At 43.8% G+C, this 27,616-nt stretch overlaps 2 protein-coding genes across 4 annotated transcripts in view; both read left to right on the top strand.

Annotated features, from left to right (window-relative positions):
* The window catches only part of rassf7a (Ras association domain family member 7a), a 36,296-nt gene extending 27,224 nt beyond the window's left edge, over nucleotides 1-9,072 (top strand). For both annotated transcript variants that reach the window (XM_076734024.1, XM_076734025.1), the window contains 5 exons: nucleotides 2,529-2,726; nucleotides 3,510-4,438; nucleotides 6,875-7,049; nucleotides 7,127-7,234; nucleotides 8,776-9,072. In XM_076734024.1, the coding sequence (XP_076590139.1) occupies nucleotides 2,624-2,726; nucleotides 3,510-4,438; nucleotides 6,875-7,049; nucleotides 7,127-7,234; nucleotides 8,776-8,807 (1,347 nt within the window). In that variant the 5' untranslated portion in view covers nucleotides 2,529-2,623 and the 3' untranslated portion in view covers nucleotides 8,808-9,072. The remainder of the gene's footprint in view (nucleotides 1-2,528; nucleotides 2,727-3,509; nucleotides 4,439-6,874; nucleotides 7,050-7,126; nucleotides 7,235-8,775) is intronic.
* A 4,887-nt stretch (nucleotides 9,073-13,959) lies between these two features.
* phrf1 (PHD and ring finger domains 1) lies at nucleotides 13,960-27,519 on the top strand. Of its 2 annotated transcripts, none has more exons than XM_076733189.1 (20): nucleotides 13,960-14,049; nucleotides 14,656-14,733; nucleotides 14,870-14,998; nucleotides 15,156-15,287; nucleotides 15,657-15,853; nucleotides 15,983-16,066; nucleotides 16,182-16,315; nucleotides 16,415-16,506; nucleotides 16,848-17,026; nucleotides 19,832-19,964; nucleotides 20,130-20,254; nucleotides 20,383-20,576; nucleotides 21,021-21,143; nucleotides 21,282-21,436; nucleotides 21,838-23,722; nucleotides 23,839-25,031; nucleotides 25,262-25,338; nucleotides 25,733-25,882; nucleotides 26,057-26,185; nucleotides 26,354-27,519. In XM_076733189.1, the coding sequence occupies exons 3-20, from the start codon at nucleotides 14,911-14,913 to the stop codon at nucleotides 26,516-26,518; spliced, it is 5,235 nt and encodes a 1,744-aa protein (XP_076589304.1). In that variant the 5' UTR covers nucleotides 13,960-14,049; nucleotides 14,656-14,733; nucleotides 14,870-14,910; the 3' UTR covers nucleotides 26,519-27,519. The 2 variants fall into 2 exon arrangements, with proteins under 2 accessions (XP_076589304.1, XP_076589305.1); XM_076733190.1 differs by lacking the exon at nucleotides 13,960-14,049 and adding an exon at nucleotides 14,168-14,274.
* The last annotated feature ends 97 nt before the right edge of the window (nucleotides 27,520-27,616 follow it).

Here is a 27,616-nt window from a genome sequence, read left to right as displayed (position 1 = left end):
CTCCGAGTTTCAGCTGAAACTGTGTATTGTGTTGAGTGGGTGGGCGGGTGGGGCGGGGGTGAAAGTTAAAGAGAGAGTTGGGATGTGCTTGTCTCTTTTGGGGGTGTGACCTGAGGTTAAAGGGTGGGGTTTGGATGTGTGAGTGGTTGTCATGTGTATAAAACCAAACATTCTATGTTAAGCTTCAAGCCACCCTACTTTTCAGATAGCAGATGTGTAGATTTACAGACTGTTCTGCAATATTTTGAACACTATTTCAGCTCCTGTAATTGTTGTCGATATCATCAACGACGGGACGCTTCATGGCTCTGAGACTACATCTCAACACGGCGTAAAGGTGCCTCTCCGCCATCTGTATTTCAGTTAGAAGTGACACAGGACTCCGGAGCTGTGCTGTGAAAAGGAGCTGGGTCAGGCGGATGTCTGGTTCTCAGTGTTGTTGTGCCTGTGACAAAGAGAATAGACAGCAACCTGAGACTTGCAGGCCCGTTTGTTTCCTGTTAGTGCAGATTATCACATTTCACCAGCCAGGAGGGACAAGAACTAAGCATCATGGGAGAGTGACATTCTTAGCTGGGAGATGTTTGTGTGTTTGTGTTCTCATTTAATGAGATTGTTACGGTACATAGAAATCCTGGACAGATATAGAAACCTTTCCGTTAGGTACTGTCTGCAAGTTTGTTTGCATTTAAATTGCATCTATTTCCGGCAGGTATGACCTAATTTCCCTATACGTGCAGCCACGTATTTGACAATAATATTGAGGGTTGAACCTGTGTTTGAGCTTTGTAAATGGTTTTCTTACAGGTGACTCCAAGGTATGAAGATGCTTTTGCATCGAGGATCGTTTGGCCTGTAATGTAGCATTCCTCTGCACAAGGCTTGAAGATTTGAAAATGTTTCTTCCTGTCCACCTCTGCATGTTTCAAAAAAAAACAACATAACTTCACAGCTAAATGATTGTCTACTCACTCTGTGACTCAAGCAGTGAGTTATAATCTAATAACACAGCACATGCTGTCCTCTCAAAGAAAAACATTGACATCTCGGCCGTGTTGAAATTTGTGGCGTTTGATTTCGATAGCGCTCCATTTTCGTATCAAGTTTCTTTCCAGATGAAATCACCTCGTTTGCATGGCTCAGAAGAATTTCTACCTCATGTGATCATCCGTCTCTATCTCCCGCTTGTTTCCTGTGATCTCGTTCTTTGGGTTCAATCTCCGAGCTGTGCTGTCACTCCCTCTGTATGTGGTGTGTCACGTCGAGCTGATCTGTGTGATGTTGTTGCCACATCAGGGGCTGTTTTTGTTTGGCATCGAAACAGCGGAGAAGTAATGGTGGTGTGGGGCAGCCAGGTCAGCAGCAGGGGAGGAGGAGGTGGAGGAGGAGGAGGAGGAGGAGGAGGAGGAGGGCGGGGTGAGGGCTTTGTTAAGAAAAGCAGGAATTCTTCCGGCTGGCAGATGAAGTCAGTGCATTCCTCCAAAGCAGCTCCCTATAGGCAGCCAGTGGAGCAGAGCCAGGCACTGAATGAGGGGCAAGATAATGGTGGGGCTCAGTATTGAACACCACCCATTGAGAACCAGAGAGACAGACAGAAAGAGAGCACCATCTGTCTGACTGTGGGTGAAGAGTTGTCTTTTTACCCACCAAGGCTACAAAGTTTCATTTACTGTGCCAAGCTCTATAGATAATCTTACTGCTGCCTCAGGCGTTTCACTTTTTATGAGCACTGCAGTATTTTATTACCTTGTTTTGAAGCTGAGCTGTAAAAGTACAGACAGGCGGAGTGAGGGCTGAACACAACGATATTCATTTAGGTTAAACCTGCTGCCCAGACGCGTGTTCGGCTACCTGCTGATCCTCTCTCTGAAGTATGAGGAGACCCAGTTCTGGTCCTGCTGAGGGGGATCAGACCGAGGGACACAAACACACACAGACACGCACGATTGTTCTGTCTCTCCTGCATTTCTACCCGCACAAACACCCTCTCCCAAACATAGACACACTTGAGTTGCTCCACTTTCCCTGTCCGTTCCCCTCGGCAGTAAGCTATCATAACAGCTTTGAAGGAGGGCAGCAGAGCGTTTAATTGGGTTACAGATTGGCATTTATGCTCCCAGGTCCGCAAGATACTGCCGGGGTTCTTAACTAACCACTAGGAACTTAACAAAATACTACACTGCTCTACCCCTCGGCTGCCGGTCTAGAAATTTACAATTCAATGACACTCTCACTCGGCACAGCACATTTTTGACGTCAGTATTGTTTGGTGTTCCATTGTGTTTTGTTTAGGTTAGCAACAAGTTGTGGCCTATGTTTGGTACGATTACACTGTGAACCACAACTCGGTGAAGCCTTTAGATAATAGGTGTGGTGTCTTTCTGTTACACACCAGAGCTCGCCATTGTTTCCACATCCACAAAAGCCTGTTCTTCCGACTGGAAAGTTGGATTTCTGGGGTAATCATGAACAAACAAAACAAACAAATCAGCACACCTCTGACGTGTCTCTCTGCTCTTGTCTTTCAGAGTCAATGCTATGCAGTGTTGAGTTGAGTCAACCCAAGCTGAAGTGATCTGTTTTGAAGACCGCCTTACCGTACACCCCGCCCTGCCTGTCCCAGATGGAGCTCAAAGTGTGGGTGGATGGAGTGGTGCGGGTAGTGTGCGGCCTGTCGGAGGAGACGTCCTGCCAGGACGTGGTCATTGCTCTGGCCCAGGCCATCGGTGAGTTCCTCAGCTCTTTCCTACTGTGAAATCATTGTGTCACCGTGGCACAGGCTCCGACGCTGTTGTTACTTGCCACCTTGTTATCTACTTGACAGTTTATCAAAAGGCCTCAAGACAGCCTGCAGACTGAATTTGATGCAGACAAAACAAGGGTACTCGGCTTAGATTGAAGCAACCCGAAGCTGCGCTCACCTTTTCATTCTCCATCGACCCAAATCAAATACTCGCCTGGATTGTAAGGGGGTCAGTTTGGATTCGAGCCGGCTCTCTGTGTCTGTATCCTCCAGCTTCATTGAAGTCATACGCCTCAACAGCGTTGAACACCATAACTCCAGATTTAGCACTCTCCTCCTTCCATGAGTGAGATGCCTGCCAAGTCATTAGGGAGGGTTTGTCCTAATTTCAAGGTCCTTGTGGAAACTTCAGTTTATTTGAACATTTTTTACATGATGTGCAAGTCTTACGCAGCAGCCTTTTATTTCAGTCCTCAGAGGCAGAGATTTAGAGGTATCGGCATCATCATAATACGTTTGATGTCATTTGTTCACTTAGCGCGGCTTGCATAGAAGAAGTGGGAGGAGTCAAACTGACTGCTTTAAGTACACTGAAGGAGAAGAAAGGTCTTTTACAAGTAACTCATCAAGTCTCTTTCTGTAGTCCAAGTTTTTGGAAAAACTTCAGTTTGACATGGTGGTGTTTTAGGCAAAGTAGGCTGTGTTGTTTTTCTGTTTGTAGATTGTAGATTCTCTGTACTCACTCTCTGTTTGTCTCTGTCTCCAGGTCAAACTGGCCGTTATGTTCTGATCCAGCGTCTTAGGGACACAGAGAGGCAGCTGTTGGCCACAGAGAGGCCTTTGGAGTCCCTGGCTAAGTTAGGCCAACATGGCAGTGAAGTTCAGTTCTTCCTACGCCGTACAGGCCCTAGTAGCAGTGACGGACCCAGCTCAAAACAAGACAAAACAACTCCCCTCCCAGTGCCCAAGCATCCTGAGCCAGAGCTTTCAAAACGCGGCCAGCCTAAGAAAGCACTCACCTTTAACTTGGGCCCATCCACCTCTCCTAGAACCAAAGCCAAACAGTTTAAGAGGTCTCCTCGGGACTCTCCAGAGCAAAGAGCCTCCCCCTCCACTTCTCCCAGCCCTGTACCTGCTCATGTGCCATCCCCCTCTCCCTCACCGCCAATGGGCCCCTCCAAAGAGGAGGTCTTCAGGAAGGTTCTTCAGCAACAGGAGAGACTGAGGGCTTTTGAGGCCCAGCTGGAAGCCCTCGAGAGGGAGTCACATACATGGGAGCGTCCCTACCCATCCCCATGTCCTTCACCAGTCTCCGATGCTCGCTTGCAAGAAGAGATGGACGCTCTGGAGCAAGCAGTGCGGAGGAACCAGGCCGAGCTTGCCCATGAGCAGTACTGGGAGGAGGAATTTCAAGCAGAGGTGGAGAAGGAGCGAGGAATGAGGAGGAAGCTGGGGGAGCTCCATGCCAAGCTAGACGACTGTGGGCGGCGGCTCCACGAGTTCTCTGTTCGCTCTGCTCAACTGGAGCAAGAGATCCAGAGGGAAAGCCGGGCAGAAGGGAAACCCAACAGACCAGAGGAGTCCCTCGATGCCGTGAAGGTAGAGCTCCAGAGCCAGGAGAATCACAGCACAGATCTGGAGGAGCAGCTATCTGAGACTGACAAGGCTCTGGGGAAGGCAGAGTCTCTGCTGCAGGTAAGGAGAGAGGTCACGGTTCTGGAGAGAGGGCTGTAAATCCACATCAGCCCATATGTGATCATTTGAGGGGAGTTGCACAGACCCTCTTGTAGCTATGATGTAAAACTGTATCCCTCTCCTACCTGCATACTGCGGCAGACAAAACGACAGTGCAGAGACACTCATAAAAAAGGAGTACTGAGTAAAAAGGAAACATGATTTACCGTGGCATTTTGATATCTAAATAATTATACAAGAAATTATGATGACATGAATGTTGTATACTCGTATCCTACCTTGTCTGAAATGTTTTATTGTCTGAAGACCTATTAACAGTCTAGTTGAACTAGTTCGGCAGGTATCATCTTGTATGCATGCTTTGAACACGTGGGTGGTAATGGTGTTTATATCAGACTGCTGGTATCTACACATTCTTGTACCTTGTTTATGGACAAAGAGATTAAAGAGCGCTGATTTGTAGAACAACAACCCCTTTTGTTGAATCTCCTCAGCCTGAACTTATCTTAGTTCATGGTGTCTTTGTTTATTTACTTTTGGTGGTTGTCATAGATGCGGCTCTATCAATAAAAGCCTAACCCAGTTTGAAGCGAAACTCAAGTTTCCTCATAATCCACAAGAAACCCATGGGTATCCACTTCATGCTCCAGCCAGGGAAGTGAAGAAAATTAAAGTTCTCTTTTACTGTAATATCATGATGTTTTGAATGTTTTATCACACGGAAATAGAGGACACTGCAAACAGTCGTTGTCTAGTGTTTCCGTGTCTTCATTGGCAAAGACTGTCTAGACTCAAAGACCGTTGTGTCCCATTCCCAATCCGCTGGGCTCTAAGTCATTAATAACAAACTGGCTGCAAAAACAAAACGCAACAGTAAACTCATTGGAGTCATCAGTCAGTCATCCTCGTGGTGAGCGTGTGTGTGATTCTGGGATTGAACTCAACAGATTTAGTGCCTGATTAATGGAGCTCAGAGGGACTGTGCCATGATCAATTTGCCAATTACAGTCCTGATTCCAAAAACTTGGGACGCTGTATAAAACATAAATAAAACAGTGTGATCATTTGCTAATCTTTTTTGACATGTACTCAATTGAAAACAGTTCAAAGACAAGACATTTCACATTTCACATACTTCATCAACTTTTTATATCTGCTTATTCTGAATTTGATCCAGCAACATGTTTCAAACAAGGGACAGAAGCAACAAAAGACTGAGAAAGTAGTGGAATGCTCCAAAAACACCTGTTTGGAACATTCCACAGGTAAACAGGTATTGGTAAGCATCATGAATTGGGTATGAAAGGGGCATCCTTGAAAGGAATGAGGTTCACCACTTTGGGCTCAGGAGCATTTCATAAAGCCAACTTGACACGGTTGGTTTGCACATGATCGCTTTCTGTTTTTATTTATGTTTTACTCAGCATCCCAACATCTTAACAGTGGGGAAATGATGCAGTGTAATAAAGCTCAGTCCATGGTGGGAAGGTGTATATGTGTGGACGTGTCGGTCGTCAGTCATCTGATTGGCTGAGGCTGCCAGCCGAGTGTTTAAGTGCTGGCACTGATGAGCACAGCGTTCCTGTCATTAGGCTAATGGAGGCAGACCTGCAGGTGTGAACTGCCTCAGCAGGCTGCCTCAGTCCAACATCAATTATACGTATACACACACACACACACACACACACACACACACACACACATACACATGTGTTGGGTTTGGGGCCATAGCGTGCTGCTGCTCCTTCCTGGACTGCGTGCAGACACATTGATTAAGCACAAATGCATAGTCGATTAAGACTGATCGACTGTCTGTGCGCATCACAGTTTAATCTGTTGGTGCAAAGGTGGTGCCACTGTCTCGATGGAGGGTCTCTGAGCTCCAGGTTTTCAATAATTGGAGCTAATGAATGTCTTTCCTCCTGGCATCTGGTCTGTTAAGATGACTTTGAAATGCAGCCGCACATGAGCATAGCTGTGTATCCATCTCTAAGTATGCGTCAGACCCTGATGACCCAGAACCTGATGCAGTCAGATAAAATGTGTATAGTAGTTGTGATGATTCATTGTAGCTGAATAGTCTGATGGTGGATGAGGTGATGGTGACCGTCAGTGACTTGAGACTGGACTTGTAGACTCTGCTGCCTCCTAATGGCGAAAAGATGCTTGACATTTACAGTAGTAGTAAAGGCAAAATACAATTGTCCTGCCTTATAGATTAACTAATAGATTATGCTGTTGTTGTTGTTGTTGTTGTTGTTGTTAATGTTAATGTTATCACTGAAATCATGCAACAGGATTATATATATATAAATTAGCAGGCATGTTTAGCACATCCCTTTTTCCTATGCTGAGCCCACTTCCATTAACAGACAAGGTGTCAGTGTTTATTGTCCTTTTGTTTTCCTCACTGATCCATGTTCCTTTCCTTCTCAGGCCAAACAGGAGGAGCTGGAGGAGTTGAATAAGGAGCTGAGGCAGTGTAACCTGCAGCAGTTCATTCAACAGACAGGTGTCCTGCCAGCACAGACCCACTCACGCACAGAGCTTCAGGAGCAACTGGAGCAGCTAGAACTGGCACACCTACTGCAGGATGGATACAGTAATGGAGGTATGGAAACAAAAACACAGCATCATATGATTGGCCGGTAAAGTCACATGGCTAATGTTTTTCTTTCTCCTCCTCAGGCCACAGTGTGACTCCAGTGGAATCGCCGCCTCGCCCCACTGCCAAACAGTTCCTGGGACATCCACGCAACCTGCAAAACCCTCTCGTGTCCAGTCTCAACCCTGAGGGTGTGTATGTGTGAGACCCTGCTGCTTCCCAAGTCCATCCCGCTCTGCTCCTCTCCTGCCCAGCCCCTGATCCCCAGAGCCCCCTGCCCCCAGCTTAATTGGGTTTAAGGCGACAGCTGCAGTTTTTGGTGTTGGGTAGTGGAAGCATCTGTATGATGGAGGTCTTTGCTACTTTCCAGCTGCTCTTCTCTGTGCTCTGCCTTTCAAGGCTGAAAGACTTCTCTTCAGCTCCTCTCAGTCTTCTGCTGATTCCTGTCCTTAACTTTTTACAGCTGACTTCCTTTGTCTCACATGTCCCCGTGTGCTTTAATTCTCTTGGTCCTCTCTTGCTGTCTCAACTCCCCGCCCTGCTCCTATCTCACTGTTTGCTTCTGGACTAACAGTACCCGCTTTCATTATACTTTAATGCATCTGGGAACTTTCTCCTAATCCCCCCCTCTGTAATACAGAGTGGCCTTCCCACCCTCAAGTCAACAATCGTCTGCCGACAGCTGCTTTTCACCGTATCTCCACATAACACGTCGATCACTGGGAATGACTTTAGCAGACATTCTGATTGTAGTGCTGTTTTTATACTGTGACATGGAAAGATATGAGACCAATGTCATTTCTGTTTGCCTTTTATGTATGGATACTATTTATATGTGAGCAGGGTGTATCTATACAATGCCTTGTACTTTGGTGATGCTTGACTTCCAAAGAGCAAGAGCCTTTCACGAAGGGCTCTGCAAAGTGTATTGCACTGTCCCATTCTCTTCCTGTGTGAAGCCTTGGCCCTTGTTTGCCTACACAGAAATGTATCTTCTTCTTCTCTTTCTGCTCTGCTTGAAGTCAGTGCAGCTTATTTTAGGAGCTTCTACCTTTTGCCAGTCTATTTTTGTCAAGCTCCGCGCTAAAAGAAGGGATACATTTCAGAAGTAGGGTCACAGGGCCACGGTTTGTTGAGATGTTTTTCTTTGGCCTGGTTCTTTTGCTGTCATCACACCCAACATTTGACCTGTCATAACTCACAATCTGCATCAGTGTACTGCAGATCTTGCTCATAATAATCCTAATAACAAACATCATGCAAACAGGGGAAGCTGTTGTTTTCAGTGCTCTGGCCATCTTCAGTGCTGTTATCCACAAATGACCATCCAGCCCACATAAACCAAATTTTCCTTTATCACTTTAGCACTTAGCATTTTATCACACGTCTCTCTGTTATGCTGACAGGTCAAAGTGTTTTGAGTGTGCACTCTCTCCTTACCGTCTCTTGTGTGGTGTTTCCTTTGTGGGATTATACAACTGCTTCTTACTTTGGAAACTACACACATCTCAGTGTTTGAAACCAATTCTGTCCCTAAATGCTACTCTGACTTCAGTCATAGTCCACAGCCTGTACGGGTAAAAAATGAACCCAATAACTGGTCTTGTGTCGGCTTCTCATTGGCATGTGTGAATATCTTGACTGATACAGGTCTCTCTGTCTCTGTCTTAGCTGAGAAATGTTGTCCAGACAAAGGGATCATCATCCCCACTTATTTTTGTGTGTCTTGCAGTCCTGACATCCAGAGAGTCGTCATGGAGATAAAACAAGGACCGCAGGGCCAAGGGAAACTTGTTCACTGTTCTGTCACCGTCACCTCCTATTTAACCCCTTTCTTTGTCACTATTTAATCTACCATGATATACATACTGTATATACATAAGACAAATATATTTACAGAGTTTTGCTATCGTAAACACTGCAAAGTATCTGTATGAAATGTTAAATAATTTAGAAACCTTTTACCTAGAGCAATTATTACAATTCCGATGTATTTAAATATAATAAAAATGTGCATTGTGTTTTAGATAATCCTTTGTTGAGTGATTGTTTTTCTTCATGTCCTCTTTATGGAGTCCCATTTATTATAATCATGCTTGTAATTACAGTAAGTAGGAGTGGAGGTGCAGCACATCTGGCATACCCTGCAGTAAATAATTAATACACCAGTGTATACTTTCTAAAAATTACAGCGCCGTGAAGCTCCTATGCGAAATGTATTATGAATATATTATAGGCACTGAAATATGCATGCTCCCTTCACTGCTTGCGGTACAATGGGCCCTATGATGCACCATCATTTCTGGGCATTTTAAAGCCGCTATTCACAGGTGGCTGATTGAAAGTTCACAAAGTGCATCCTTGGGAGCAGAGTGAAATGTGGCAAACATCCCGGCATCAGGGCGGCTGCTGTTATGGATGATGTCATGCGGTATGTCTACAAGACGTGACCATAAAGGCACAAGGCCACTGCACACTTGAGAGCATTTGAGACGCCCGACAAGCAATCCACTGCTCTGCAAATGTACCCAGTCGATCGTTTTTAAAGTTCCTTGTGTGTTCATGCTATCAGTAAAGTGACTTCTTACCGTCAGAGGACATCTGATTGCAGGAAATTGTGGATTTCACCCCCGGAGTCCGTGTGTGTGTGTGTGTGTGTGTGCTGCCTCTCTTTAAATTACTGACACAAAACAGCTCGTTGCTTTGTTACATTCTGTCATTTGTGATAAAAATCACCCTGGCATGATAGGATAAACAAACAGTTGCACCACTATGGGCTTCTGCGCAACACTCTTGTCCTCCACCCCTTTCCTGTTTGTTTACCCTGGAGAGTAAATATGCTGGCTGTCACACACGCTGAATGACTTGAGCTTTCCTTGTGCTCTGGCTAACCCCTGACTGAAACCCTGCGGATTTCTATAAATACTCTCATGTGCTGACACTTGCCAGGTACAATCCCCAGCACGCACATTTTTTTTTTTTCCCATGTCCACATATACATGATTGGATGTCAGAAACTTCCCCAAAGCATCAAAAATACACTTTTTTTTTAAAATCAGTTTTTTCCACTTTATTCCAATGCTGTTAACTCATGACCATGTGTTTAGAAGTAAGGAGATAGATATTATGATTAATTGTGTAGAATTGGATTTTACTGAGAAGATTTAGAGCTGTCTGGCTTGGCAGGGGTTAGATAAGCCCCAAATCCTTGTTTAGTTCCCACTGTCTGGACGAGCCCACAGCATGGTGCAACGCTGACGCCTACCTGTGGACGCGAGGGATACTGCACATACACCTAACCTCAAACTACAAAATCTTACTCTTTGTATTTCCCACTGTTGCATTCACATTGAGTGTTCAATCCCAGGTCATGTGATCCCTAATGATAAAGAGAAAAACGCTGAATTTCATTTGCTGAAGATCCTTCAGATCTACTCTATTTTTTATTTTTTTTTTTTTCAGATGACCTGAGTGCCACTGTTTTTTCTGCCATTCTACATGCAAAGTGAAATACATCCAACCTCACCCACTTCATATCTAAACCCAGAGGACTCCAATCTCATCAAGGGGACATTAACAGATTATGATGATGCTTCAGGACACCACGGCGAGGGAATTATTTTTTGCTCGTACAGTGGCACTCCGCATGAACCCCCGTCCAAATCTTCTTTAGAAGGTTTCGGATAAAATGCGAAAGCTGAACGTTTGACCGCTTTGGGACCAAAACCAGTCGATAGGTATTCATAACAGGCAAGTGGGTGTCTGGGAAAGAACCTCCTCGATGTGGACACGAGTGAGCATCTGCACGTCCACATGGTGATGAATGGAGTGGCCGCAAGTTAATGAGTCTGACATAGTGCACTTATCTATTCCTCTGTGTCACAATGAGTCATTATGCACCGATGGGAGTAAAACACCCTCACTGATAGCAAGAAACGCATCACATGATCAAACAGAGAGTAAGATACATAAAGCCACAAATGATTTGAGTAGGAACTTTACTTCTCACTTTACTTTTTACAAACAGACATGGCATAATACAGAAAATACAACTGACACAGATGTTCTTAGCTGGAGCTCAAATTTTGCTTAAATAACTGGAAAACTGCTTGAACTAGTGTGACACATTACTATATTATTATCCATTTTGCTCTAAAACCAGTGCCTTTATAATAATGCTGGAGGTCCCAGAGGAAACTCCTCAGGAACCCCTGAAGGGCCCCTGACCTCAAATTTGAAAGCAGTTAGTATGATGATGATTATCGTGTCTCAGCCGCACAGATGAAACAGAAACAGAAACAAAACACTCACCAATGGTCTTGACAGTAGGTGCCATTAGAGAGGAGGGCTCCATAGGAGGCGATGCGAAAGCTACTGGCCTAAGAGGACAGTATGTGAACATAGGAGGAAGTAGGCTACAGTGCACATGGAGACCGCTGGGAGAGCAGTCGTGTTGAACAGGCCCCGGCAATGATCAAGGAGGCAGATCAGGGTCTGTCCGGTCCGGCTGTGGCTGGTCCAAGACCAGCCAAAGATGAGAAGTACTCCCAAAACCAGGTTAGCCGCTGTCACACGCACAGTGGAACTGACAACTGGCACAATGTGCGTTAGTCAGTGGCTTACCTGCTTTTAGATCTCAGATATTACACTGACAGCCATAATCTGCAGAGTAACACAGACAAAGGCTGTGTAATAAAACAGTAATAAAACAGACACAGTCAACACGGAGAGAGATTAGAGGTATTATCTTCCATTGACGCTATGCTTGAAAAATAACCGCATTCATATTAATCTACACAACACAAAATGACATACCAATTCAGTGAAGTCGACAAATATCTGAAATCCCAACACTGTATCAAACTGTACTACATTACAGCTGGCCTCCAGTCCACGCTCTGTGTATTTGGCCTCCGAAATATATTGAAATGTCTTCCATTTAAATTGTGATGAAAAAAGTTCAAAAATAATCAATAAGTACAAACGACAACTGTAAAGAAATATGTGGAAAAAATACACGGAGTGGCACACTGGATGTGGCCTATTCGTCAACACATTATACACAGAATAAAGAATAGTGGCAGAAAAAGGGAGCTACTTACCAGTCCCAAGTTTTCTTTTGGGTTAATTTTAAAAGAAGAAATCTTTCATTTTCGCCGATAGGAGCCCGTCTGCCATCTATCCAGACATCTAAATTGTTTTTTCTCTAAAATAAATCACAGTGCATGATTAAAGTTAGGTGCATTTTAGGACTATAGTAGAGCCCACACCGACGCAGAAGTTCAGTACACTTGCACTACCCCTTCCCTGCCCACTCCCCTGCATCTGCAACCCGACCTGGTTATGCAAATTAGAAAGAAACTGGCAACACGCACCGCCAATGGGCTGCCGCGCTGCAGTTGAACGACCCACCCATGGTAGAGAGTCGACAAATACAAATCTCGCGAGGGTGGGTTTCGCGAGGGTAGCATGTTCAGTTGAATTCAAGAGTTATAGTTGGGGTGCGGCGCGTTCAGTTCTGCACGTCGTACATTAGGAATGAACCATTATCGTGTGAAGAGAGTCCTGCCCCTGGCCGATTATTTATCGCAAATATCAATTCGACACAGGTGTCTTCGCCCTTAAATTGACGTATGATGCGACAGCTGCCGCTGGAGGTCGGATAAGTGTGGTTTAAGCCGCTCGGACAAAGGACGCCCCTACCCCTACAGTGTAAAGTGGTTGAACTCGGCTTACTTGTGTACAGTGTTGCCATGAGCGGAGTGTGGCTGCGCACGTACCAAGGATGCAGCACGACAGTCTGATCTGATGATGACGATGAGGAGGTGGAGGAGGAGGAGGAGGGGGACCGAGATGATGAGCACTCAATTATTTACAGAGTGAGAGTTTAGGACTCCCTGATATCATTAAAGAATTGCGTAACATCATCTGAGTGAGGAACTGCTATTGAAATTTTAATATTTTTACCCTTTAAATTTCATCATGAACATAAAAAAGTTCATAAAAAAGTTCAGAACTTCAACACACAACCTTTTAGTAGATATTCGTAAAAAATGTAATTAATCCCTCTATCAACACTGACAACTAGAACATCGCGTTCTCTCTTTTTTTCTAGCACATTATCAAGCAACTTTTTTGGTTTAGGTCTACTTAAATCTACTACTGATCAGTTTTTGACTGTCAAAGCCCTGTCGGATTATTCACAGCCAGGATACACATGACCCCATGACATACAGTAGTAAATCAGGATTACATTGTATTATGTAACAGCTGCCTTTGTCCAGGTAGAGTCACCACTAGAGGGCGACAGTGGCACTGGGTTGCTTCTCTGTGGCTTGTGACAGTTCTGGCCCTTCAAGCGGATAATTGTTCTGGTTTCTGGTAATACACTGTTGTAGTGTCAAGAGTAGCTATCAGACTTTTCAAAAATATTTATTGATATCAAGTAAGAGCTAGGTACCGAATGTAAAATATAATATTGTAATAGTTTGTCATTATCATACTACCATCATTGAAGTCCCCGCTTTTTTGCTGTCATTGGGTTTTCTTTTGATTGCGCTTGTGTGACTTGCTGACTGAAAAGAGCTTGCCTATTTTACTACTCTACAGTTTATAACACAAAAGATGTTATTTCCTGTTGGCCCATGTATTGAAATACCTGCTCATTAAACTGTAATGGTAGTGATAGTGAGTTCAGTTTCCATTTTTTGTTTTGGCGACCACCCTGTTGTTTACATTTGGATCACAGGGTATGCTATTAATGTGATTGTACACACAACAATAGAAATAAATGCACACTAATTGTCACACTAAGACAGAAATACTGTAATTATATTATTCACGTGTACTCTAAGTGTCTGACCGGTCTCAAATATGTTACTGTCTCTTTAAGAGTCACAGTCGTCTGTCTGCGCTCGGCCATTTCCGTCTATCGCCAGCCGGTGGTGTCACTCAACAGCCGTGAGGACTTCAGATCACTCTGACATACCTCCCAGTACTTCATAGGGTAGGTTTCAAATTGATATTAAGTTAACGAATAGGACGTTGTAGTTATGATGCTTAATAGGGGAGTCTGTGAAATTTTCTCCACACACTCATTGTTTTTTAGTAAAGAGTCCGAAGCGGCTTTGCAATTGACGTTGGCTAAATTTAGCTATTCTCTGGCTAGCTAACGCGCTGCACTGAAGCTAACATTACTAGCTACCGTCATTTGTTCAGTAAAGCGTTACAGGTTAGTCCCATATTTTTGTCAGTGCATGTATGTATTGTGTGTGTATCTGCGTATACGCTGCATGTATGTTTTATATGGAACATAGATGAAGCGCTCTGTTTGGTGCCCACTTTTCTTCTTTGTTTACAAATGTAACGTTAGCATAGTCTGCAGGCTGCTGCTGGCTAGCTAGCCAGTGTTAGTTAACCTGTTCTTCTTTGTCAACGAACAGTAAAAGTAAGTTACCAAAGTGGGCCCATTGAAACGGCTGTTTTATAGTTTCAAATGTCACTCGTGGATAGGATGAAGATCTTGCTGTTTTCTGTTCAGTGTAGCTAGTTATTGCTACATCCCACAGACGAAGAGCACATGCTTGATGGTTGTTTTCTCTTTCTGCTCAAGCACTCAGGCAGAAAATCACGTCGTCATTCCACAAAGTTCATTGAGAATTTCTTCTCTGCATCACCCATCCTTTAACGAGTGAGTAGACTACATGTTACCAGTAAACTTCTTAAAGATTCGGTCAGACCCAATGTCACAATCGTCAGAACTGCGCACAAGTAAAATCCAGACATTATCTGGTCATTTATACACTATCTGCAATTGTGGTGTGAAGCTGTCAGAGAAGTTGTCCAGCCGTTCTTCTAATGGTCAGCCATGGATGAAGATGACAGCCAAGACGAGCTGATCAACCGCAATACGTCCCACAGCAAGGGGAAAAGGGCTGCGCTGTGGGCCATCTCAGGTAATTTGTTGAACACGTTTGTGTTATGTGTGATGGGCTGATGATTGAATGAATGAATTCTTTCATTAGGCTGCATTCACTTTCAGGAGAGTACAACATCTAACGTACCTAAACCTCATTCCTATTGTGCGTATTTGTATATTATTTTTCCTCTTAGATGACTCCGACGATGTTGAAGAGGAGTCCGAGGAGGGAGAATCTGACAGTGGTGAGGAAGAAGAGGAGGGTCATCTAGATGGAGAGGATGATGAGGATGAGGAATATGGAGAAGGCAATGAAGAGGAGGATGGTAGGAGGAACTGAATATGCAATGTATATTGTTGTCAAATGTGGTGGTGGTCTACTTTTTCTTTACTGGATTATCATAAAATTATTATTTGCTCAACTTGAGTTTCTGATTGAGATCATGTAATGACAAAATACACTGTAGTCTTTAAGTTTTAGTTGGTCTGAGTCAAATCACACAGCAAGCAACTTAACAAGCTCTAATTTTCCTTAATAGCTGAAAGAGGAAAAATGAGACTCTGTGATACACTACACTCTTATGGTATGAAGTGTATCATTATGTGCCCACTACTTTGTGTTATGTTGCAATATCCTTTATAAATATAGCTTGGAGAGTACATGCACAACAGATTTCTACTCTTTCTTTTGTCAGATGAGGAAGAGGAGGAAGATGCTAAGGCTGAAGATGGAGCTTATGGGGGGACCTCTGCTGACCTGCAAGGGCTGAGCTCTGATGAGGACACAGACAAGTGTCCCATCTGCCTTAACTCATTCAACAGCCAACCTGTTGCAACACCAGAGAGCTGTGAGCACTTCTTCTGTCTCGACTGCATCCTTGAATGGGCCAAGGTGAGTCTAACTTCATGTTGTATTAGCCCAAGGAGAAAATACTTTGTTATATATTTTGCATTTAAAAAGCATCTGTGGGAGAGGAAGCTGAATAACCAATTTTCTGTGTTTTTGTTTTCCTCTACATAGAATGCAAACTCATGTCCTGTAGACCGTATTGCCTTCAACAGCATATACCTAAGGAAATGTTATGGAGGCAAAGTCAAGAAAATGGTGAGTGTGTTCAGTCTTCGGCAGCATTATTTCTGGTGCATTTATAAACTACATTCGTTCTTATAGTGTGGACGAATTGCTTGTGTGTCATTTGTGTGATGACTGCTTCATTCAGATCACAGTACAAAAGCCTGTGAAGGAAGGTCAAGAGGAAAGAGCAAATGTGGACCTTGAGCAGACCAGCTGTGAGGTGTGTGGGGGCAGTGACCGTGAGGACCGTCTCTTGCTCTGCGATGGCTGTGATGCTGGGTGAGACAGATATTGTACTTTTGCCTTTGATTACAGCCTGAAAGTCTTGCCTGCATTCTTATCATCAAAGAAATATGTTAAACCTTCCCCCCTCTACAGGTATCACATGGAGTGTCTTACGCCCCCTCTTGACTCTGTTCCTGTAGAGGAATGGTTCTGCCCTGAGTGTGAAGCCAACAACCATCACTCAAGTAAGCCTTTCATTTATCGGCCTTCTTAAACTCATACATGCTCAAACAACATTTTGGACTTGGTCTTAGACAACTAAGTCTGAATATTTCATCTCATTATATTCAGTATTTTACATATTTCAGTGAATTTATGATCTTGAAAATGCTGCTATATTACATTTTTGTTTATTTGTATTAATTTAATTTCTTGGAATTGCTCTTTATTTATGTAACTCACTTCTACAACTACATATCAACCAATAGCTTCATTCCTTATATGACAAGTGGCTGTGCTTAAGATGGCAAAGAACCGTTCATTAGCATCTCATCACAAGTCAGACATTTAAATCTTCTTGTCTCAGGGGGTTCAGCTGAAGAAATTAGTGATACAGAGAGCTTACCCTCTACTGCCCGTCCTGCCACCAGTCGCTCTGGGTCACATGCTGCAGGTCCCACCAGAGCTATTGCCCGGACGCAACAGAGTGAGAGGGTCCGAGCTAATGTGAATCGACATCGCATCACACAGGCACGCACATCGCAGGTTTGGCATGAGGCGTGATGCTTCCGTTTTGACTTATTTTCTAACTCACTTCAACAGCGAGGCTGGATCTTAAAGAAATGTCTTGATGTTGAATGTTTGTTGTTGTGCAAATTAGGGTGATGTACTTTAATGCAGCTGACAGCAGAAATGATGGCATGTGTTTTTGACATTTGTTGTATTTGATTGGTGATTGAAATGCTTGTGTTAAAGAGGCCGTATTATGCTCATTTTCAGTTTCATACTTTTATCTGGGGAGGGTGTACTCAGCTCCTCCAAGTGTTTGCAGCCACTATCCAGTCTAGCTACACTTCTACTATTAATATCACCACAATAACTGCTTCTAAACCAAAAACTTCACCACTGCACATGTTCGAGCAGGAATCTAACCCTAGCCTTGGGCCACTAACATTCAACTTTATGGTCTTTGCAAGAAAGCTGCTGTGTGGAAAACAGTATGTAGGCCAGAATACATTCATATCTAACTCTGTACATAAGAGATTATTTCAACCAAACCAGAGCTGGTGATTGTTGGAACAGTAGAAAGACTAACAAAAACAGTTCTGGTGAATTTTATTTTGTTTCTGTTTAGTTTAAAGTGTGTTTTAGGATGATCTGCGAGGTAAAATTAGTGGTTTTGCAGGCCTGAAATCAAGTCATTTTTAGGGAAAGGCCACCCTGTCCTTTGACATATACAAATGAATCACGGCATTGCGGCCAAAGTGTAGGACACAAGGCCAAGACCATTGGTACAATAACAATAAGTGATAATTACATACTATGGAGAAATAGTAAATGGACTGTATCTATATAGTTTGACTTTTCCACAAAATGTTGTCACATTTATTTTGTTTAAATTAAACTCAAATTTATTGTTTTTTTTTTTTGTTTTTTTTTTAAATAATGAAATTAAGTCTATAAATGGCGTAAGGGTGATCAAGATTAGTCTGAATAAGTTTCAACTCTCATGCAGCTATTAGCATTTGAGTCTGAGATCATAAGAGTGTCACAAAAATGACATAAAATACTGTTAAACATTAAACACACAGATGAGAAAGTTCAAGGCCAGACTGTTAGTCTCTTCAGCTGTTGACAGAAAAATATTAGCTGGTCCTGGATGAATGATTGCTGTTAGACACTGAGTACAATTAGCTGGCAATTGGCCTCATCTGCCAACATCAGTAATCAATACAAACACGCTTTATTAGACTGTAAACCATTAAACAAACCTATAACTAACCGCAGTCAGTGAATGTCTGACAACCTTATACTTTACCCTGTGTATCTGTGGCGGTGTCAACACGTTAAAAAATACGTACGGTATTTGAACTACATGGAAGCTCCCTGCGCTCTACACGGAAAACATTACGCCAAACTCTCTTTAAGAAATACGACATACTAAAAATTGCTTACGTGTCCGCAAAAACACAGTGCTCTAGAAACACAAGATTAAAGGCGTCACATGTGGACAGTCTTCTTGTCAATTCGACACCAATGTAACCCATGAAGATAAACTTTATTTCTGTACAAACTTTACACACTATAGATTTTGTCGCCTCAACTCCCCACCAACCTCCGTTGGTTAGCTGCGCTATTTTAGTGGGAGATGACCGTGGGAATGAGGGGCGAACCGTTTCAAAAATCTCGATTTCTCACTAAAATACGGAGTAGTTGGTGTATCAGATACACGCCGAATTAAACATCGACTAATAACACTGTTAATCCACCGTGTAGCATCAGGATAAAAAAGCTTCGCTGAACGCTTCGAGTCAGTTCATTCCGTCCTTTCGGATTTTAACACAGGATGCATGCACATCAACATCACTGGAAATTAAATATTACTGAATACAGACAAGTGAGAAGTCAGATCTCACAGCAACTTCTAACATCAATGTACGTTTGTTGTTAGCTAACAATGTGCAGGATTATGCTTGTAAACTCTCACTAACGTTTGCTTATCGCGTAACGTTAATTGTTAATTGATTGGGCAGTTGATAACCTTCACGGAGTGAGTGAAATCTCGCGCTATTGTTGATGTCCAGCGTGATGATGGAGGCGTTGAGAAACGTGACTTTGTTTGCACCGTCGCAGGTAGTTTTGAATCAAGAAAACCGCAACTTTCTTTTCAGGGCACCGCGGCCAGTTCAGGATAGAGTGTGCCAGGGTTCAGTTTTTAAAATAGCAGAATTACCTGTTCACGTGGTTTGTTTTGACTGTCCCGTAGTATATACAGCGTCCGTCCGACATCGCTCCAGCAGCATTAGCTGCGCGTCATGCTAACGCCAAGTTCAGCACGTTCACCTACTAAATCAACAGTAAAACAGCATAAACATGACAAAACGTACAGCCTCCAAGTTTGAATTAGGGTAACGGACGGTCGGTATTTCGTTGTCAAAGCAGTATGTACACACACAATTGGATAGTTTTCCAATCGTTTCACATTTCCATCAAGAATGAAGTGAATCCACTGAAAGAGGAGTCCTCAGATGGTGGGAGTGGATGAAGATTTGAAGTCATGTCATGCTTTGCTCCTACCTTCCACATCTTCATACAACAAGGCTGAATTATTGATGAGGCATTTCAGGAGCAGTGTTTTCTGTAGGAGAGAGTAACCCCCTTTGGTGTGGGCTTTGTAACTTTGCAGACTTTTTGCAAACACCAAAAAGCTATATAACACTAAAGGAAGGGGGAAAACCCCCAAGAACCATAATACAGCATCCTTAAAAAACAGTGCATGGGTTTTGAAGTTGTCTTTAGACAGTGATCGTGGGTGAAAACAGTGGAGTAATGCATATTTTTTCTTACTAGTTGGCTCCCACCTATCTGATTCAGTCCACCTGGCTTGATGAGACCATTAATGCTGTGGTGGCTGGGCTCAACACGTCTGTGTACATACGGGACTTCACACCTCGTGTCCCATCTCGCCACAGGCGCAGGACCGGTAAGTAAGCACACAGACAGAAATGCAGAATTTTCACATAGGTTTAGCATTATAACAAGCACACACGCGAACAGATGGTAGTGGAAGAGAAGTAGTGAAAGGAAGAGTATGGCCAGTAAATAGTGATGTGTTTTTTGATGAGGGATAACTCTTATGATTGAACAGGAAAGCGTAGAAAGGTCAAAAGGAAGAAGCCATCTTCTGCTGTGGGTAAAAAAGGTACAGCAGCAAGTACAGGAGTCAGGAGGAGGAAACGGAAAATGAGGAGGAGTAAATCCAAAAAAAAGCTGGTGAGTGTGTCATCATTTGGTTTACTCGATGTATCTAAACACAATGAATAACTAATTTCTATTGTAGTCAGATACTTGTGAGATGCTTTTCTCTCTAGATGAACTCTGTACCTCTGTTTTGTCATTAGATGTTGAAAAAGACAGCCACTCCTCGAAGCCGTATTGCTAATAATCTTGGAATTGTCAAGGACAAGAAGGGATCTTCACTTCCTACAGTATATCGACCATCGGAGCACACGCTAAGCGGCATGCGTGCTGACATAGGCGCCGCCTCCCTGTCCATCTATGGAGATCCATTTGACCTGGATCCATTTGTGGATTGGTAAGAAGACTTGTTCATATTGTCGTGCTGATCCAAATACCATTTTACAGACTTCACATATTTGTTGATATAGTTTGATATGTAGAGAAGGCATCACATGCTGGTCGAGTGGTCCTGCCTCCCAAGCTTTTTTTTTTCTTTTTCTGTCCCCTGGAATACGTTCAGCCCAGTTTGTGCTTTGCTTTGATGCTACACAGCATGGATGTGTGATGCAAATAGTTTTTTTTAATCAATCAATAACATACTATTACCAATCCAGTTTACAAACAAATAACACAATCATAATCATTATTACGTGGCCATCGCTATCATCTGTTAAAGTATATAGTACATACTTGGTTAGTGTTGATGTATGTTTCAATGTGTGTATGTTATTGTATGCGTCTGAGCATATACTATGTTCATTATCAAGAAAATTGTGCCTTACAATTTTGATGTGACCAGTGAGGAGGAAGAGCAGCAGGCCCACGTCACATCGCTGTTGGAGGCCAAGAGACGAGGGATCTCTCGCTCTGCTCTTCGCTCACACCAGCCTGTAGCTCGACCAGTCACTGCAAGCCTTTCCAGGTAACATCCCCTTTTGTACACATCATGGTAGCTTACACGTTATATCTCATAATTGTGAGATGTTGAGTTGCCTCGGTCTTCGTGATCTAGATCTAGAAATGTGGTTGATCTAAATGAGAGTTTGCTTTGCTACACCAGGAGGGGTATGAATGTTCCCCAATCAGGGGGTGTTGTGGAGGCAGCTCCTGTACCCGACCTGCTGGGCAGCATCTTATCGGGACAGAGCATGCTCCTGATGGACAGCTCTGATGTTGTTATTAATCGAGATGGTTCCCTTAAAGCTGCAAAGCCAAGTAAGTGTGTGTGGCGCATTCTCAAGCACCAAATCTCAACAGTGAGATTTGATGAAATGTGTTGTAGCTGTTTGATTAGAGGTTGGTCGTTGGAAAAAAAACTAATGCTATTTTCATAAAGTCCAGCTGTTGAATATAAAACAACTTAAAAATTTACTTCAGCTTAACTGTTTTATTCGTGTCCAGTCGGGGAATATCAAAGTTGAGCTGGCTGTGAGTTGTTCCTCATTCATTCTCAGCTGATTGTGACTGACTGAGCCATTTCCCGTTTTATGGTTTTCTTCAACACTGTTCCACTCAAAATAATTACCAGTCAGAGCTATCTGCAGAGTGAAGCAAAATAACATCATTTTTCCACTCTTTATATGTGCTGATCATTTGTACATTTTTTTCTGTTACAGTGATGCCATCAGCATTAAAGCCAGGTTGCAGCAGTAGCTCTGGAGATGGCAGCACCCAAATCAACCCAGTGATGTCACCCAACCAAGGAGACAGTTCTCAGTCTCCCCACTACAACGGAGACCTACCAGGATCCTCCCATAGTTCCATGAACAGGCCTTTCTCCCAGAGCTCCTCTCGCTTACCCGCCCACATGCCCTCCGCAGCCAGCCACGTCCAGCCATCAGCACGTTCTGATTTACTACCCCGAGGTCGTCCGAGTTTGCAGCCACCTCGTTCAGTCAGACCCACCCACCTTCCTGGTCACAGGGGAACCAATGGAGTCAGAGCCCCCAGCCCCTCCTCATCCGCCCACCCTTCCCTAGACTCCAGCTCCAAGAGCAAGGGAATAGCACCTTCACATTCCCAACCTAAAAAAGCGCCTACAAAGCCCGTGTGGGTAGACGTGTCAGTGCTTCCTAGGATACCAAAAATAAAAAGGGAGAGTGGTAGCATCACAAATGATGGCAGTAATAGAAGCAGTAGCAGTAGGGGAAATAGCAGTAATTCTACCACCAGTAGTAATGGTTACAGCGTGCCAGAAACAGGCGTGAACAGCCTCTCTGGAGACAAAGGAAGGCAGCAAAGTGTCGACCGGCAAAAGGGCAGGAATGACGGTCAGACGCAGAGGCAGAGGCCTGACGGGTCAGGCTTCTCCAACTCCTTCTCCTCTTCTTCCTCCTCCTCCACTGGCTCTTCTGCCAGCCAACAACGTTACTCCTCATCTTCCTCGTCTTCAACCGCAGTGAGCTTCCGCATTAACTCCAGTGGGAACTCGTGGCAGTCAAGGCGGATGAGCAGCGGGTCATCCTCTGCCAGCGGAGGCAGTGTGCAGGAACCCAAGAGAGAAAAGCAAGATGAAGCAAGAAGGAGACAGCTGCACAGGGATAAACAGATGCTCCTGGCATCACGTCCGCCGGTCAGTAAAGAACAAGACAGTAATAATATCTACGACCCCTTTAATCCCACTCTGTCAGACTCGAGCAGCTCAGACGATGAAGCTGAGAGCACAAGCCTGGATGGCAGCTCGCGATGTGCCACACATGAGGGGAAGGCTCCTAGTTTAGGAAAAAAGGAGGGTTTAGTGCAAAGCAAGCAGGTTCATGTGAAAACTGAAACACAGGAGTTTGAGATCTCAGAGGAACAACCAAGGAGAGCTAGAACTCAGGAAACCATATCACAGGAGCTCAGATGTTCAGAGGAATATGTCAAGGTTGAAAAAGAATCAAGGCGAGTAGACACTGAGGCTGAGAAACGCACAACATTACGTGACACTAAAGTCAAGGAAGAGCCAGGGTCAGATGTTATGGAGGATGCTAAAAGGTTCCATGACAGTGTAAAGAGTGTGAATTCAGGGACAGCAGACACTACACCACCTATTCATCACAGCCTGGATCATTTAAAGGCTGAGAAAGAGGCTTTAGAAGAGGAGAGTGCCGGAACTCCCAGCAGGGCTCCCCCTAACTGTAAGAATGATTTATCAGCATCCAGCTCTGCTCCCACCAAGAAGAAACAAAAGGCAGACACTAAATCAGAATCCAAATCCTGCTCCGAGTCCCCATCAAGAGATTTGGGTCAGAGGAAGAAAACCTTCCAAGCTTCGAAGGAGCGACGCTCTAGCAGTCCGGAGACAGACAGAGGCAGGAGGAGAGACCATCATGCCTCAGGCCAGGGAGGCCGGCAGAAAGACAAGGACAAGGACAGAGAAAGGAGTTCCAGGCGCTCAAGGTCAAGAGAGAGGAGGAGGCCACGCTCAACCTCAGATAGCTCTCAGTCCACTTCCCCTGACAGGACTCGCAGGAAGAGACAGCGGTCCCGGTCACGATCCAAAGACAGGAGGCCATCAAGGTAATGTAATACTTCGTCCCATTTTCCTGGTGTCAACTATTTAGCAACCATCTGTTTCATGTTTCATGTTCAGGTTTTCTTCAGGTCAGGGTTTTTTCTGTCTTTACTGAATTCAGGTCTGGTTCCAGCTCCAGCAGCAGAGAGCGCTCGCGTAAGAAGACACATGAACACAGGAGCAAGGAGAGAAATGATGGCAGAGAAGGGGACTGTGAGAGGAGACGGGTGTCAAAGGACAAGAGACAGGGTCGGTCTCGCTCAAAATCTCGTTCCAGGTCCAGATCTAGATCGAAAGACCGTAAACGTGGTCGGTCTTGCTCGAAATCACGGTCCAGATCCAGATCCAGATCCAGGGAAAGGAGGAAAGACCACACACGACCGCAACAATCGTCTCTCCCCTCCAGAGAGAAGGGGAAGTCGCTGTCAAAAGACAATAGGAGACGCAGGTCCAGATCCAGCTCAAGAGAGAGACGGAAAGAAGAGGGATCATCTTCCAGGAGATCACAGAAAACCTCAGCCTCCTGTGTTTCCTCCTCCAAAGACACAAAACAATCACAGGCCAAGAAAAAAGAGAAGGACACCACTCAAAGCTCACTGAAAGAAGAAAAGGTGAATAAACATGACACTCCCTCCTACACTGCCCCTAAAGTTAAACAGGAAAGCAAAGACCTCAGGATAGACAGACAGACCTCAAAACCAGAAATAGTCAGAGAGACAAAGAAAGAAATTAAGGAAGAAAAACAACCGTTTGTTGATATATTTAAAGATTCTGCGATTACTAAACCAATTAAGAAAGAAGAAACTGTCGTCGATGCTTTGGTGGGAGTTGAAGGCTTCAATGAGGGAAACAAAGAAGACCCCATCAAGACGGAGACTTATGAAATCCCCATAATTAAATCTGAGCCAAGTTCCCCAGAATTATGCCACTTCCCCCCTGTCACCTCGTTTTCTACGCTGACCACACCTGTTCCAGCAGACAGCCTCCAGGATACAGTCTCTCAGTCTCACCCAGTGTCAGCGTCTTCTGCTGAACAGTCACACGCTGTTGGATTGACTGTCCCTGTAAAGCAGGAGGTTGAGCTCCCCTCAGACTCTGATGATGACTTCAACGTCGATGTGATGCTAGACAATCTGGACTACATGAAGTCTGAGCACACAGAAGGAAGCGGTGCATCGGTAAAGCAAGAGAAGGAGGGAGAGGAGGGGAAGAATGAATCGACTGCAGTGGGAGTCAAGTCCAAGACTCAAGTCAAGAGGGTTACTTGGAATATACAGGAGCCTGAGGGGCCTCAACCAGAGAAATCAGCAAGCAGTAAGTGTTGCTGCTAGATGGTTCCACACTAGTTGCTCGCAGACATTCAGTGCTAATGTGTGATGTGTGATGTGGCTAATTCAAAAAGGAAAAAAGGGAATCAAGATGCACAAAGTGAATCTAGATGGAGTTTGACACACAGTCACCTGTTTTGGTTGTAACCAAGATCAAAGCTGTTCTGCATCTGGCTCTCAGCTACATGTTTTCTGAAATCTTTCTCACTCTTTCAGAGCTGGCTCTGTACAAATTGAGGCTGAAGCAGGAAGGAGCTCGCAGACCGTCTTCGACAGGACAGACATCCAGTCAGGTAGGACAGAGTCATTTATCACTGCGGAGGTAACCAAATGTTAAGAAATGCATGAAGCAGTTAATGTGGTTAAATGACCAGAGGGTGGCAGTGTTTAGCTAAATGGAACAAAAGTATTGTCAGGGTAAGGTCACGTGGGTGAAACTGAAACTGATACTGAAGCATTTTCAGATGAAATGAAATTAAAAGCCATACTCGGGAAATCAAAACTGTTGACTACACATCTAATATGATCAGAAATTCCAAACTAAATCACTATCTTCTACAGACATAGACCAGTAATTTAAAAGTCTACATCAGATACATGACAGTCCTGGTTTATTGAATCTATCTTTCTATCTGCTTTTAGACTTAGTCTAACCTTTCAGTTTGTGATCTCCCTGGTCTTTCTCAGGACATCGCTGCAGCTGTCAGTGACCCCGCCAAGAAAGATGCTGTTGGTCTTCTCAGTAGCTCCTCTCGATCTGATGGTGTACATGCTGAGGGCTTATCAACCACTGGACAAGGAGAGGCAGAGGATGGGGATTTGTCCAGGAAAGACAAGGTGAGTCTGGCTTCTGAATCTTTTAGCTTTGAACAGAACATCTCAAGTAGTCTCATGTCGTCAGTGGTTTTTGAATAATTAGTATGACTCCTCCCTACTTTGAGGATATTTGTATAGAAATAGCATCATTGGTGATGTTTTTTTTTTTTTTTTTTTTTTAACTCCTGCCACTAGTACTTGAAGAAGCTGCACATGCAGGAGAGAGCTATAGAAGAGGTGAAGCTCGCTATCAAGCCTTTCTACCAGAGGAGAGACATCAACAAGGATGAATACAAGGAGATTCTACGCAAAGCCGTCCAGAAGGTGGGTTCAGCATTTTTCCAAGATACTCAAAAGTTTGTCAGTGACCAACAACTTAGAGCCCCAATAGCTTTTAAGTTATAAACTCACTTCTCAGTTACTCGGGTCATCAGTTGAAGTAGTTTTTCCCTGACAGTGTACATGTAGTTATCTTGTGTTCCTGGTCATCAGGTGTGCCACAGCAAGAGCGGCGAGATCAACCCAGTGAAGGTGGGCAACCTGGTAAAGGCGTACGTGGAAAAATACAAACATGCTAGGAAACACAAGAAAGGAGATGACTCAGGGAAGGCACAGGAGGTTCAGACCGAGGCCATGAAAACCTCCGACAGCCCATGAGGAGGCGTGAACTACAGGCGAGGATAGCCACTCCCATTGCAAACACTCATTCATGTATGACGCAACAGGTTGTTTTACTTTGTAGCCTACTGCAGGGTTTGATCTCTCTGTCATAAAAGATTAAGTAGGATTTGTTCACAGCTTCAAGATGGAACATTTTTTTCTAACATCGAGCTTTCTGTCTTAACTGAGTTTAGAGGACAAACTTACTTTGTTGATCACTTGAACAGCACCTGTTGGTGTCTTGTGCTTGGACCGTCACTGCCAAGAGCCAGTGTTTTTGTGTAGAGCAGCTCAGAGACTGAATAGGAGACCTTGAGGTTGTGCCTTAAAGAGGCATATCTCAAAAAACCCTTCCATGAAATGATAAGTCAGGTAGCTTCTCCCACAGGCGTGTCACTGGGAGGATGCAGCGTGGGCCTTGAGTTTTTTCTTTTTCTGTTAGGTTTTGTGGGAGGGAGGGGGTATTTATCAGAGGAAACACTCATTTTGTTTGTCATGAGCCCGTATGAGTATGCAGAATATGCATATTAAAGACCTTTGTCATATTAAGGAAAGACACTGTTATGCAATTTTTGTAGAAAATTTATCAGTAGAGTAATTAAACAATTTTAGATTTGTTGTAAATAATATAGATTTGATATATCCACTTATCTGTTCCTTTCATCTGTGTTGCCTGTTGTGAATGATTGACAAATAGAGTGAGTTGTAGTTTGTAGACTTGATTGGTTTATGTTTTGTATTTGAAAATATTTGTTCATTTTGTTGTCTATAATATTTGGTCTGCCTCCTGTAAACACTGACGATGTAGTTGGTTGGACATGCCTTGTGCTTTGTTGTCACATTTAATTTGGCTTTGTGAAGCCAACGTTTAGAAAGAATCTCATCAAACAGGTGCTCATGTTTATCTGAATGTATTTTACTTTTCTTTCTGCATTTACTTGATCGAACAGGCCAGGTGTTTCTAAGAGAAAACACATGATAATAAATCACTGATGATAAAAAGGACTTTGTCTCAGTTTCATTTAAGTACTTGGTTTTATTGTGTCCTGTTGTCATATTTCAATATTAAGGATTGATCATGGACCAACCTGAAGT

This window comes from Chaetodon auriga, chromosome 6 (genome assembly GCF_051107435.1).
Source record: "Chaetodon auriga isolate fChaAug3 chromosome 6, fChaAug3.hap1, whole genome shotgun sequence".
NCBI classification, from domain to species: Eukaryota; Metazoa; Chordata; class Actinopteri; order Chaetodontiformes; family Chaetodontidae; genus Chaetodon; species Chaetodon auriga.
This window is presented reverse-complemented; position numbering and strand designations above follow the sequence as displayed.